The following is a 13,458-nucleotide window of genomic DNA, read 5'->3' on the forward strand; positions in this document are numbered from 1 at the left end:
ACAGAAGAAACGCCAATTCCAGAAACCTCCCAGGTACTTTGCCACACATCCGTACACTGGACTTTTCATGGAATGTTACACGTCTGGCGTATAATGTAAAATAATTAACTATAGGGCCAGAGAAAATAAATATTTAGATTCTCATCCGAATTTTGAGAAAAAATGGGGCGGGTGGGCACTTTTTATTTTTTATTTTTTAATTTGGAAATATGGTATTGTGGAGGTCAGTCTGACAAATTATATTTAAAATATCACTGTATTGATATTCTAGTGTGTATTGCTGTGTCTTTGAAATGCTTGTATATGTAAAACCCATTTTGAAATAATTTTGAAATGAACAAAATAATTTTATGTCATAAACTTTTATCTTGTTTATAATGTGATAGTAAATCATTTTGTCTGATGGTTGATTGTATCCTATACAAAAAAGTAAATCTACAACAACGGCAAATTTATATTTGTCTGTTCAGTGTATTTGAAAATTCAAAATATTTAGTTCTGTTGAAGTACAGCCACGATTTTTAAAGAAAACAATCAATCTGTAATTCCTGCTGAGCATGTGCTAAAAGCTATATACCCTAGGAACCGATGATGATGATGATATTGACTTTCGAGCTTAAAGTTTAAAATACGAGGAATCTAGTATTTCTACACTTGAAAAAAAATCAGATATTTCTTAATTAGATGCACTTGCATGCAGAGCATATTTTAATCCTATTTCCATATCTATGAAACAAATAGCGCGGTAATTCATTATACTTTGCACGTAAAAATGGCATGTCAGGCTTCCCCACGAAGGCAAATGTCCATGTTAAACACAATTGAAATATTGAAATCCAGACAACAGATACTTATTTCTAATCAATAAAAATCAATAACAATCAAATAAGGATAAGAAAATACATTGGCTTTACCTTTTTCTAAAAGTTTTTGAAATCGAAAGTAGGTTGCCAGAACGTCTGCTAGTCGTGTGAATTGCCGATATTTTATGATCATTTTTCTTAATTTGTTATAATAAGAGGTAATGTCATGGTAAATTTTAATATCAGATACTGTCAAATGCTGTTAAATTGTCTTTGCATTACCATAATATGTTAAACATTTTCTTTAAACTCTAGAATTATGCAATGTTTATGAAAGTGTACCAGTATCCGGACATGAAATTTTGGATATCTGGATTTTGACCAATAAAAAATTTCGAGGCGGGGGGTTTCAGATAGGGGCGGGCGGGGATGAGAATCTAAAAACTAATTTTCTATTGCCTAGCTGCTATGTGTTCTCATGCATACTGTAACAACAGACCCTACACGTAGATAAGTTTCTGATTTCGCACATTTTTCCCCGAAGTCTAAATATGATTAATATATACCCATCTTATCCTCGAAAATAACATGCAATCCGAATATTTACACTTTTAAGTGTTAAAAAAAGTTGTTACATAAATATGTGGTTAATACACATGAGTTTCAGACAGTTATATATAAATATATTAACATCGAATCGACATGTACAGTTCGTTTTCGTAAACATCATGTTTGTAAACATTAAAGATTGAGTTTTGTAACCTAACTCAGGGTTCCATATTTTAGTGCGTCTTGTATAAGAAAAACGTGAGCTCAAGCTAAAACAAAACATATTCAGCAAGTAGAAAAGTCATTTTGTAAGTAGAGAAATTTTGGTTTGAAGAAGTGTAAACACGGATGACCTAGTAATCGAACTGTATGTGTAAATTTTACTAGATTAAGTATTTTATTCAAGGATTAGTTGTATTTTTGCGTATATACGGGTAAAAACCACTTTGGGACTTATGACAAACCATCCAATGTTCGTTTGCGCGATTCATTGGGTAAACGTGGTTTGAATAACGTTCATTTCTAAATTTATATTTTCGCTGTAGCGTATTAAAAATATTTGGTTCTTTTCCATAAATGTAAGAAAGTTATTTAATTTATATTAAATCTGTATCTTTTGATATTTACGATAAATACATGAAACGGCCAAAAAAGACCCACTCTAGTTAAATTTTAATTCGCCGTCCGATCAAAATACAGCTCCTGATTTTAATTTGAAATATTTTTAAATCCAATAAAAACGCATTGTTGCGCCAATTCAGTTTTGTTCTTCACAGTGAGGAATGGAGTATTAGCTATCATTGAATATCCCATTAAAACTTTGGTTGCCGATTTTCTAAGATTGTTTATTGAACATCGCCATTTTTGTCAATAAAAATACAAAATGAATTTAAATGTAGGCCTATCAAAATCAAAAGACCTGAATATTTTGATCTGAAGGCCGATTATGTGTTTTCTGGCTGGTCTGCTCTTAGTTTAGTAGCAATATTTAAAATCTTTTTACGAGCGCCATTTCGTATGAATGACGTCGCAACACGCGTGCAGTCTATCGGAATCTCATCACTAATGTTTTTATTACACTTTTTTCATACAAAATAAAAATTAAATGAAATGTAAATGTTTTCCTTTTAACACAAAGACAGAGTAAATTTCTGATTAGTCATTGGCTGATTGAACAGGTCGAGGTCACCTATAAAGACATCTTTTTTTTGAAATCAAATGTAAATTTTGATATGATACGAATAAATTTTGAATATAAACTTGATACTGTACATGTTTGTGAAATATAAATAGTTGGGGTCAAAATGTTCAAAAAAAAAAAAAAAAAAAAAAAAAAAATTCAAAATCAAATGTAGTTGGACAAACCATTCAGTAGAGGTAGTTTTGATTGAAATCTGCATGCCTCCTGGTTAAATAAAAGTTGTTCAAAGTATTTTCATTTGTAAGAAATTGTTAATTTAAATGAAGCTTATGCATTTCAGTGAGTTTGTATATAGTAAGCTTGTGTAAGCTCTCATGCTAATTATGTTAGTCAGGCAGAAAGTTATGCAAAATTGAAATTGTTTATATCCAGATTATAGTAAACTGTTAAATAATCTACTTAACAAAATAGATATATGATTTCAGATATTCAGATTTAAAAAGGGTATTATTCTATTTGATATACGTTGAAAAATCAGAGTCGATCGTAATACCGAAAGATCTAAACATTTAGAAGACAACTCATCTTTTATAAAATGAAGAACATTCACAGGAGTTTAGCCTCTTGTATAAGCCAAAAAAAGGAGAGGTTAATTTACCATTGAAAATTTGCGGAATACTACTCTTTGTCAGCATTTGTCCGAGCTGCATATGAACTGTTATTGATAAATTATGAATTCATATCGCCGTGATTATCTGATCATCCTCATCATGTACATTTTTGATATTAGGCAAACGAGATTTATCGTCAGAGCATATAGCTAGATCTACCGAAGAATATTCGCATTATACAATTTTAGATGTGAAAAATTTAATGATATATATATGAAGGCTTACATTCAAATTTAACATTACATGTTTCAATGTTGCATTGAAATATTTTGAAAAGATAACTGAGCCGCACCATGAGAAAACCAACATTATGATAGTGCATTTGCGACCAGCATGGATCCAGACCAGCCTGCGCATCCACGCAGTCGGGTCAGGATCCATGCTGTTCACTAACGGTTGCTCAAATTGAAATAAACTTTGAAAGCGAACAGCATGGATCCTGAACAGACTATGCGGATGCGCAGGCTGGTCTGGATCCATGCTGGTCGCACATGCCCTATATGCGTTTTCTCATGACGAGGCTCAAAGTTATGATGTTTAAAGTCTAACAGCAAGCTAAATCAGTTTATCTTTACATTCATTCATTCATACCAATATCTTCAATTGAATGAGGGAGGGAAAATCAATTTTAATAACGACAAAAAGTCTATTATGCATCAATAGAACGTTTTTCAATAGTTTCATTTAATGCAAATACAGCATGCAAATCTTATTCATTGGTTAATAATTGTATCCATAACATTAAATTTGAATTTTTGACAACCATTTACATCTTCTTCACGGGTATTATAATAACCGTTATTGATCATAAAAAGCACTTTGAAAATTACAGTTAAAGAAAACCTAGGTCTAAGATGTCGATTCTATTTAAAACTGAAAAAGGCATTATAAATTGATTTAGGAACGACAGCATAAGGTAAGATTGTTTTATCATAAACATATTAATGGTATAAACTGAAAACTTGGATGCAAAATTTATGGACTTATGGCCCGAATTTGATGTTCATATGTCTTCGTCGTGATCTGTCGACTTGTGAAATGAAAACGTATATAATGAAATTTTAGTTTATGCTACGAAATAGAGTAAATTCTGGTAATATTGACAGAAGGAAAGTGCGAAACTTTCGCTAGCTTTTGGAAATGTTCAGTTTTAAGCAGTAAATTTGTATTGAAGACTAGTGGTTCTAACTGAATTTCCGGAATAGACGGGTTCCGGTTAATAGGAGTATTGTTTCGGGATTCCGGTATTTAGGGATACCGGTTTAGAGAGATTTCTAGGTACTGGAAATATGTAATTGTAAGTTATGAAATAATCAACAGTTTGCAATTGGTTGTGTCTGATTACTGATAGTATGCATCGATGCTGAAACGTAATGACCAATGAACTGTTTTCTACAGTTCCCGAAGATATCAAGTCTATTTTTACTTCGATAAAATTGTACCCCCATCAATTTTTCTGCTGTCTTTTTAATCTATTAATTATCTTTGTCATCTTAATCCTCAAGCAAATTTTAGGGACCTCATTGCGTTAGTTTATATACAATGCATAAGGGTATTGAGGTAGTTATTTCTAATTGTAAAAAGTCCAAAAAAAATCTCTCATGAAATTGCCGTTCCTGTCACTTTTCGGGGGTGTTTTAACAGAAGAGAAAATGTGTGAGAGATTCTCGCGCTCACGTGCTGTTAAAACACCTTTATGTATATGCGCATTCCGTGGCATAGCTTAAACGTGCTATGGTCTCAAAACGGATAATTCGAAAGGAAATGACGTCAAAGTGACAAAACAGCTGAAACATCCCCGGGCAGTTCATAGAAATTTAATGACGTTGAGGAATAACATATTTATTTATTTAGTTTTTATGCGTTTTATACTGAAATAGCGTTTGCGCATGTTCATTTCGTATTATAACATCTTCATCTTCATTTACCGGGCTTGGGCACCAACCAATCCCTAAGGATTCCGCAGATGTTATAACACGAAAAAAAAAACATGCGTTATACCTATATACAAAGAAAAAAAAAAACAACACACACCGAAAATCCAGATTTTTCTGCTTATATCCATTCCAGTATACAGACATTTGTCGTCGGAAACGAATATCGAACTCCCGTAAATGTCTTGTCAACGTTCAACATGTTCAATGATTAAAAAAATCACCATAAACTTCAATGGAAAATGACTGTTGCGATTCACGTTGCAACCACTTATTTAGGTAACGTTGACGTCATAAAAAGGAGCGCGAGGTGTTGTCACATGCGAAACTTCCGGCAGCTCTTACACAACTTAACAACTGAATGATGTCTGAACTTGTTGCTGAAACACGCGCTTAGACATAGTACATCTAGACACGAAATTTTCTGACAAGGAACTTGCAGACATGAAATAATCATGAGAATTCCTTGAGTATATTTGCTGAAATGCCTCTATAATGAATCTTTGTTGGTCAGAAATACCACAAGTATAGTTTCTAATATACAGACAAATATTCATATTTTAGCTATCTTAATCTAATAATAAATGTATATATGAGTGCGTTTTCGACCAGCATTGATCCGCGCAGTCCGGTCAGGACCCATGCTGTTCGCTTTCATAGCCTATTGGAATTAGAGAATTGTCAGCGAACAGCATGGATCATGACCAGACTGCGTGGTTACGCAGGCTGGTCTGGATCCATGCTGGTCGCAAACGCACTATGTTGGTTTTCTAATGGCGGGACTCATATATACTTTTAATTAGTAAAAGATAATTTACCGGGTCTGATAAGCATTTTAAGAAGTTTTCAGCATTCTGATTCTTTCATGAATTATCTAAACGTGATGCTTGGATTCTTTTTAGATATAAGAAAATGGCTTCAACATCAAGGAGTCCAACAAAGAGTCCAGTTAAAGCTAAAAGTGCCCGAAGTGATATTAGCACAAGTACGGCGTCAATCGCCGCTAAAGCCAAAGCCTTGAAGAAAGCAAACAGCCCGACAAAGGAACCAGTGCATGACCAAGTTGAAGATTTTGTAAAATGTGAACTATGTAAGCATACACTAGAAGATCCCAAATCCTTATCATGTATGCATTCCTATTGTAGGAATTGTCTTGTTACATATTTTACGGAAACAAAGGGCCCGAATGCGAACGAAATATCATGTCCAATATGCCTTCAAATCACGAAAACATCAAAATCATCAAAAACTCCAGAGGGAGCCATTGATCATCTTCAGACCAACGAGTTCCTTCGTAGTTATCTGGAAGCAAGAAGCTTGAAAAATCCAGATAAATCATGTGATACTTGCAGACGACAAAACAGAGTCACAGGTGCAATCCAGTGGTGCAGAATGTGCCATGACGCACTGTGTGATAATTGTGTTGGTTTCCATAATGCATTGAAAACAACCAAGCAGCATAATCTTATTTACTTAACGAAACTCCGAAACGAACCGATTGAGGGAATTATATCTGCACCATTGTGCACTACTCACGAAGGAGAGAATGTTACTAAATACTGTGACAACCATAAAGAAGTCCTTTGTGAAAAGTGCGTCGCTGGTAGTCACAAAGGATGCAAAGGCGTAATGACATTAAAAGAGGCTGCTGCAAGAAATAAACAGGAAATAACCCATGTAAACAACACTCTTCACGAAGAAACTAACCTTGCAAAATCTATCTACGAAAACAGGACAAAAGCTGATAAAACGGTAGACAATGATCAAAGTGACATTGTTATGCAAATTCAAGATGTCAGGAAAAAGATTAACGACAACCTTACAAAATGTGAGACACAACTTATTGAGGAGCTTCATAAGATGCACAGCAAGGAAAAGGAAACTATTCATTCTGAAACAAAAGAGGCACATCGTATTAAAAAATCTTCCGGAAAGATTCATGGATTGGCTGCCAGCACCGACAAATATGGAACAGACAGCCATGTATTGCAAAGTCTGCCGAACAACACCGCACAAATTGATCACTACAAAGAGAAACTAGGATCTCTAAATGGCCGTATTAAAAACACGCGATTGAATTTTGTTGTAGACAGCACATTGGAACATCTGATGAAGGGTATCAGTAGACTTGGCGAGCTAAGAGTATCTTCATCATCTGCTCGGTTGCCAACTTCTAGGGCTTTAAAGACTGCTAGGTCTGATTCGGATCCGGAAGACGAGCTTGATATCAGAGGATCAAGACGCACACTGAAGTCTGACACAAAAAGCCTAAAAAGCTTCAAGTCAGTGTACTCATCGACAATGTATGCAAATCTAAAAGAAGTGATTTTTGCAGGTTCGTCAACGGACAAAGAAACATGTTGGTTTACAGGAATAGCATGCATGCCAAACGGTCAAATCATTTTGGTTGACAGAAACAACAATAAGTTAAAGACCATAAATTCTGAGTTCAAACTGACCACGGAAACCGTCCTAGAAAATCAGCCTTTCGGAATCACAGTTGTGTCAGCTTCAGAAATTGCGGTAACAATCCCAAGGGAAAACAGAATTGATATATTCAATGTCGGGGCTTCTCTGACACGCAGCAAAAGTATAAAGATATCTGACCGAGGGTATGGCATCACTTATGCAGGAGATAAATTTGCTGTAGCATGTACTTGTGCATCACCGCCATCAATCAAGGTAAGTCAATACAAATGCTATTACTACAAGGTATTGACTGAACAAATGATAGGAAAACAGTTTTCCCGAACAGTTTTATTATCTGCAAAATTTTGTTATCGAACAGAGAATTTAAAAGTATGAACACATATCTCATCTTTGCTGTTATTTACTGTACATAGATAACACGCAGGTAATCCACGGTGCACTTTCTTCCCTTAGATTATAACTATGAATGGCGAAGAAAAGCAAGAAATTTGCCCGGATGATAGTTTTATCCCCATGCTCTTTCGGCCGTGGTACGTAAAACTGGACACAACCGGAGAAATGATGTATGTTTCTGACTGTCATAGGAGCCATGTGACTTGTATTTCCGGAATGGTTATGAAACAGTTTGTTTATAAAGTAAGTTAATCAAATTTTCTGTAATGGATTCGATTTCTTGTTAAAATGACTTCCACTGGCATATTGCGGAACTCAAGCAAAACCAGTAACAAATAATATTTGTACTTTGTAATAGCTGTCATGAGTATTTTTCATATATTCAGTTTCACATAGTTTTTAAAACGTAATATATATCCGAATCCGAAGTTCTACCTAAGTGATATATGTTTGTATTTTCACTACTGTTATTCTAGAAAGGTTCGCGGCGACAATATTTCACGTTATATTTCGCTAGCGAAGATTTTGTGACAATATAGGTTTTGCGAATTTACTGTCCTGGCGACTTTGGCCAACTTTAAATGCGCAAAATTATTTCAAGATTTGGGGAGGCTGTGATGAAACGTCTGTTGGGTATCAATAATTTGTTTTTGTACAATTCTGTGATAGTTTCAATTATTTTAATTATGAAAGGTTTTCTCATTTTACTGACACATGGTTCTTGATGTTTGGAATAAACAATACATTTGGTAGGAAAATTCTACTAACAAAAGTGATAATTTAATTTTTAATTGCAGGACAACAGTTTAAACGCACCGCGTGGTTTGCACGTGACAAAAGATGGACGAGTAATTGTTTGTGGATTTGGATCCGATAATGTTCAAATTCTAGGTAAAGATGGCTATCTGATATCTGACGTGTTAACAAGAACGGATGACGTAATGGGCCCTCAAGACATTGCATTAACCACCACAGAAGACAAATTGATACTGACTTTTGATCCATCAAGTGGAAACAGTGATAAAATTCATGTTTACGATGTGAAGTTGTAAAATCCGCAATAGTTAACTGGTTGCTACATTGTGAACATAATGTAGAGTAAAATAAATGATAACAAACAGCAATTATTATATCATAATGACGATAACACGTTGTATGTATATGAATCAAGTAGCATAATGTTGCAATCACAAGTGTTTACTTACTCTGCCAATGGGTTGTTTGGATAAGATTAGAATAAAGCAAGTAAAATATGACACAGAACATGGACATTTAAAAGCCTATATATTCTATTTAAAAGACAGTTGAAAGTGATCTTAGCACGTATTTGAACCATAAATCCTTGTGTTTGTTCCTTCGTTTCTCTATATTAACACTACATGTTGAGTTTTATAGTATGGACACGACACTTCCGTTACATGAAGTTTTTTTTGTTCCTGAAAAAGTAGTAAGAGTTAACGGTTAAAAATCTGAGGATGGTTACTCGTGTCAAAATGGAGCATTACCAATTATCAGATGAAGGTTTTAGGTTAGAATCGGCTAATAAGATGTCTATAAACTCATTTTAGTTCTCCTGAACAAAGAATTTACTTGTAACACACGGTTTTGCTGCTGTGGAATGGCATGTAACAGTATTGTGGTAAAGTATGGGATAATTCTGAGATAAATCAGGTCTGTTCTGTTAAGAAAAGAGACGTTCTTGACAAAGTTTATACACGATCAATGTCTTCAACAGCATCACACCCTATCTGGACAAAATATTAAACATGGATAACCCGTATCTTGTCCCAAAATTTGCTAATAAATAGGGGCCTCCGCGGCCGAGTGGTTAAGGTCACTGTCTTCAAATCACTTGTCCCTCATCGATGTGGGTTCGAGCCTCACTCGGGACATTGAATTCTTCATTTGAGAAGCCATCAAGCTGCTTACGGAGGGTCGGTGGTTCTACCCAGATGCCCGCTCGATATAAAATAATGCACGGAAGGGCACCTGGTGTCTTCCTCCGCCATCAAAGCTGGAAAGTTGCCATATGACCTATAATTGTGTCGGTGCGACGTTTAATCAAACAATATAAAATAAATTGCTAATGTATAGCCTAGAAAGCTTCTATTAAATAAGTGTCACAACGTCTGATGAGTTGCCTCTTCTCAGATTTCACATCTCACCATTAATGTATTATAAGTACGACAACAAACGAGAGATCGCTTTAATTTTGATATTGTCAATGTCCCACACCATCCTGGAGATGTATCCCGTGCAATATCTTATTTAGTTTATAATTCACATCTAATTAGATTTTCCAGATGCTGCAGTCTACACCTTAACATTCGTCTTCAGCAAGTCTACTTTTATCATAAACTTCGGAAATGTTTGGCTAAATTCCGAATTAGTTATTAAACTTGTTCTCTGGATTCTGCAAAGTCATTGTGTACATACGCTTATGGTTTCGTAGAGATCTATACATGGGCATATATGTGTATTAAACTGTGCTCTTGGGATCATTTAACGTGTGTGTGTGTGTGTGTGGGGGGGGGGGGGGGGGGGTCATCTGGCGGGAGTTAGATGTTAGTTCTATTTATCATGTTTAGTTTTAAACATAGGAACATTGTAGGATCTTGAAGTGTAATATTTACCTCAGTAAACGAATTCTGTTTTTCATGTTTGTATCACTTACTTGTATGTGGTTTTTTTATTCGTGTCTCAGTCGACGTGTATATATTTGCATGTGCCCCTGCTGAGTGCTATATTGACTGCTGCTTTCTTTCAACGTGACTTTTCCACAGTGGGTGTTAAGTGCTGTGTGGCGGCCGTAAAAAGTCGCCCCGACTTTATCTCAGCGTTGTTGTATTTTCTGGTCCTTCGGGATCATTGATTTCAACTCAATTAGATTTGAAGATTGAATACTGCTTAAGCCGGTGCTAGGGGGCGTGGGCAGTGTTGCATTTCCCATTACTGCTCATGAACAGACTCGATCAAACCGAGCATTTTTTACTGTTTGCATTGTTCTCGCTGCTTCCGAAGGATCTACTTTCCAGATTTTATTTTTTCCAGTTTGAAGTTTGTTTTTGCTTTTGAAATATACGCAATCTCAAGGGAACCTACAAGACATATATCAAATATTGGTTGAAGTGTTACATGTACGCGATATAATGCTAGTTGACCTATTTATGTTTCAGGTGTAAATTTACCAACTGAGAGCCAATAAATTTTTGACACGTGAATGATTTTATCAACTTTACAATGAGGTCAATGATGTTGCTCTGGATTGAATACATCTTGTTGCAAGATGATAAGTCTACTTTAAGGATATTTGTTGATATTATATATCATCACGCCTCGAAAAATGTTGTTCCGACTTGTTTTATTGATGGGACATTCTAATATGAGTAGGTAATATGTCACCACAACGATATTATGTTGATGTCACGTCGACCTGATATTTTACGAAAGCCCGGTGGTGACTTCATATTTCAGTATTCTCATTTCTCATTCCAAAATTACAAAATAAAATATAAAGAAATTATGAAATGAAAAGTGTAAAATGTGAAATTCAAATTTCTCATTTCATACTTCTGAACTTTAATCTGTATCGAAATCGTGAAATGAGAAATGTGAATTCTTGCTTCACACTTCTCAACTTTGATATCGAAATCGTGAAATAAGAAATGAGAAGTGCGAAATGTGAAATTCATTCACGATTTCGATAACAAAATCAAGAAGTGTGAAGTGAGAAATGAAAAATGTCGGCCACTTTTGGTAAGCAAAACTGGTGCTTTGGGATGAACCAAGCGCACGGTCAAGGCGCCCGATGCTGACGTTCGTCAGATACCAGAAAAAGTGTTAGTTGTTATAGACAGCAAAACGGGGGCCATGAAAGTCGGAATCTGCTATGGAGTGTGTAACAACTCACCTGCCGAATCAACTAGCTATGAAAATGGATGGTGCTGAAGCGCCGAGCCTATACCCTATACCGGGCCGTCGCCGTAATACGAGACCCCAGGAAGTCATGCGGCGACGAGTAGGAGGGCCGTCGAGGTGAGCGTAGAAGCCTGGCGATTGATCGCAGGTTGAGCCGCCGCATGTGCAGATCTTGGTGGTAGTAGTAAATATTCAAACGAGAACTTTGAAGACTGAAGTGGAGAAGGGTTCCATGTGAACAGCAGTTGAACATGGGTCAGTCGAGGAACTACGTTCTGAGCAGCTTTGGCGATAGTGGGTGGGGGGGGGGGGGTGGGGGAGGGGTAGGGCGCTTGCACAAAATGACTATCTGTTGGTAAAAGCACGCCCCGCCGAGCACAGATAGCGCCTCGTAAGGGGCTTGTGCGGCAACGCAAACGACCTCGGAGACGTCAGCCACGGCCCAGGAAGAGTTCTCTTTTCTATGTAAAGGACGAACTTCCTGGAATCGGCTTGCCCGGAGATAGAGACGTTGTGGCCGTAAACAGGGCGGCTTTTGCGCTGTCCGGTACGCTATGGCCGACCCGTGAAAATCCGAGCAAGACGGTGTGAATCTCGTGCCGGACCATACCTATATCCGCAGCAGGTCTCCAAGATAAATAGCCTTTAGTCGATATAACAATTTAGGTAAGGGAGTCGGCAAGTCAGACCCGTACCTTTGGGAAAAGGATTGATTGGCTCTAAGGGCTTGGCCGGTTGGGCTTAAGTAGGAAGTGGGTCTGGTACGGGGACGGATTGGGCGAGACTGCCGTTTTGGCGCCGGTCGAGCCGAACCGTTCGTCCAAGCCTCTCCGTGGTCTGCCTCAGCTTGCTGGCGGTGGCCTTCGCGTCCGCCGTTCGGCTTCGTCAGGCGGCTTACAGCCAACTTAGAACTGGTACAGACCAGGGGAATCCGACTGTCTAAAAAAACATTGCAATCGCCGTCACATGCTGTTGACGCAATGTGATTTCTGCCCAGTGCTCTGAATGTTAAAGTGAAGGAATTCAACCTAGCGCGGGTAAACGGCGGGAGTAACTTAAGGTAGCCAAATGCCCCGTCATCTAATTTCTCAATTTACACAATAAAACATACAGAAACTATAAATGAGGAGTGTGAAATGTGAAATTTCACTTTGGTATGGGAATCGTGAAATAGGAAATGTGAAATATTTGGGACTTTCCCTGTTGGATAATTATACATGTGTTTTAATAGTCCAAGCAGCGCATTTGTCATCCGTACTTCAGTACATTTTGGCGATGAAACATTACTTTGAGCATATGAAAACACAAGATGCAAACCTGAAAGTGAGTCATCAAGCTCTATAAGAAAAACGTGAGCTCAAGCTAAAAGAAAACATAATAAAAAAGTAGAAAGGTCATTTTGCAAGTAGAGAAAATTTGGTTTGAAAACGTGTAAACACGTATGACCTAGTAATCGAATTGTATTAAAGATTTTCAGCTTACTTCGACGCGTACTGCGGACCACGGACTGCGGACTTACTATAGGGATTTTCTCAATGAGGAAGCTATGCATAACTGAACAGTGGCATATTTAGCATCCGGTTCTAATGCCGTTATACTGTTTCCATTTAAAATATCTG

The 13,458-nt window shown here is 36.8% G+C and overlaps 1 protein-coding gene across 3 annotated transcripts; it reads left to right on the plus strand.

Annotated features, from left to right (window-relative positions):
- Positions 1 to 3,941: 3,941 nt before the first annotated feature.
- LOC123531997 (tripartite motif-containing protein 2-like) lies at positions 3,942 to 9,184 on the plus strand. Of its 3 annotated transcripts, none has more exons than XM_045313323.2 (4): positions 3,942 to 4,080; positions 6,001 to 7,780; positions 7,982 to 8,164; positions 8,719 to 9,184. In XM_045313323.2, the coding sequence occupies exons 2-4, from the start codon at positions 6,011 to 6,013 to the stop codon at positions 8,971 to 8,973; spliced, it is 2,208 nt and encodes a 735-aa protein (XP_045169258.2). In that variant the 5' UTR covers positions 3,942 to 4,080; positions 6,001 to 6,010; the 3' UTR covers positions 8,974 to 9,184. The 3 variants fall into 3 exon arrangements, with proteins under 3 accessions (XP_045169258.2, XP_045169259.2, XP_045169260.2); XM_045313324.2 differs by lacking the exon at positions 3,942 to 4,080 and adding an exon at positions 4,114 to 4,461; XM_045313325.2 differs by lacking the exon at positions 3,942 to 4,080 and adding an exon at positions 4,114 to 4,442.
- The last annotated feature ends 4,274 nt before the right edge of the window (positions 9,185 to 13,458 follow it).

This window comes from Mercenaria mercenaria, chromosome 11 (genome assembly GCF_021730395.1).
Source record: "Mercenaria mercenaria strain notata chromosome 11, MADL_Memer_1, whole genome shotgun sequence".
In the NCBI taxonomy this organism is placed as follows: Eukaryota; Metazoa; Mollusca; class Bivalvia; order Venerida; family Veneridae; genus Mercenaria; species Mercenaria mercenaria.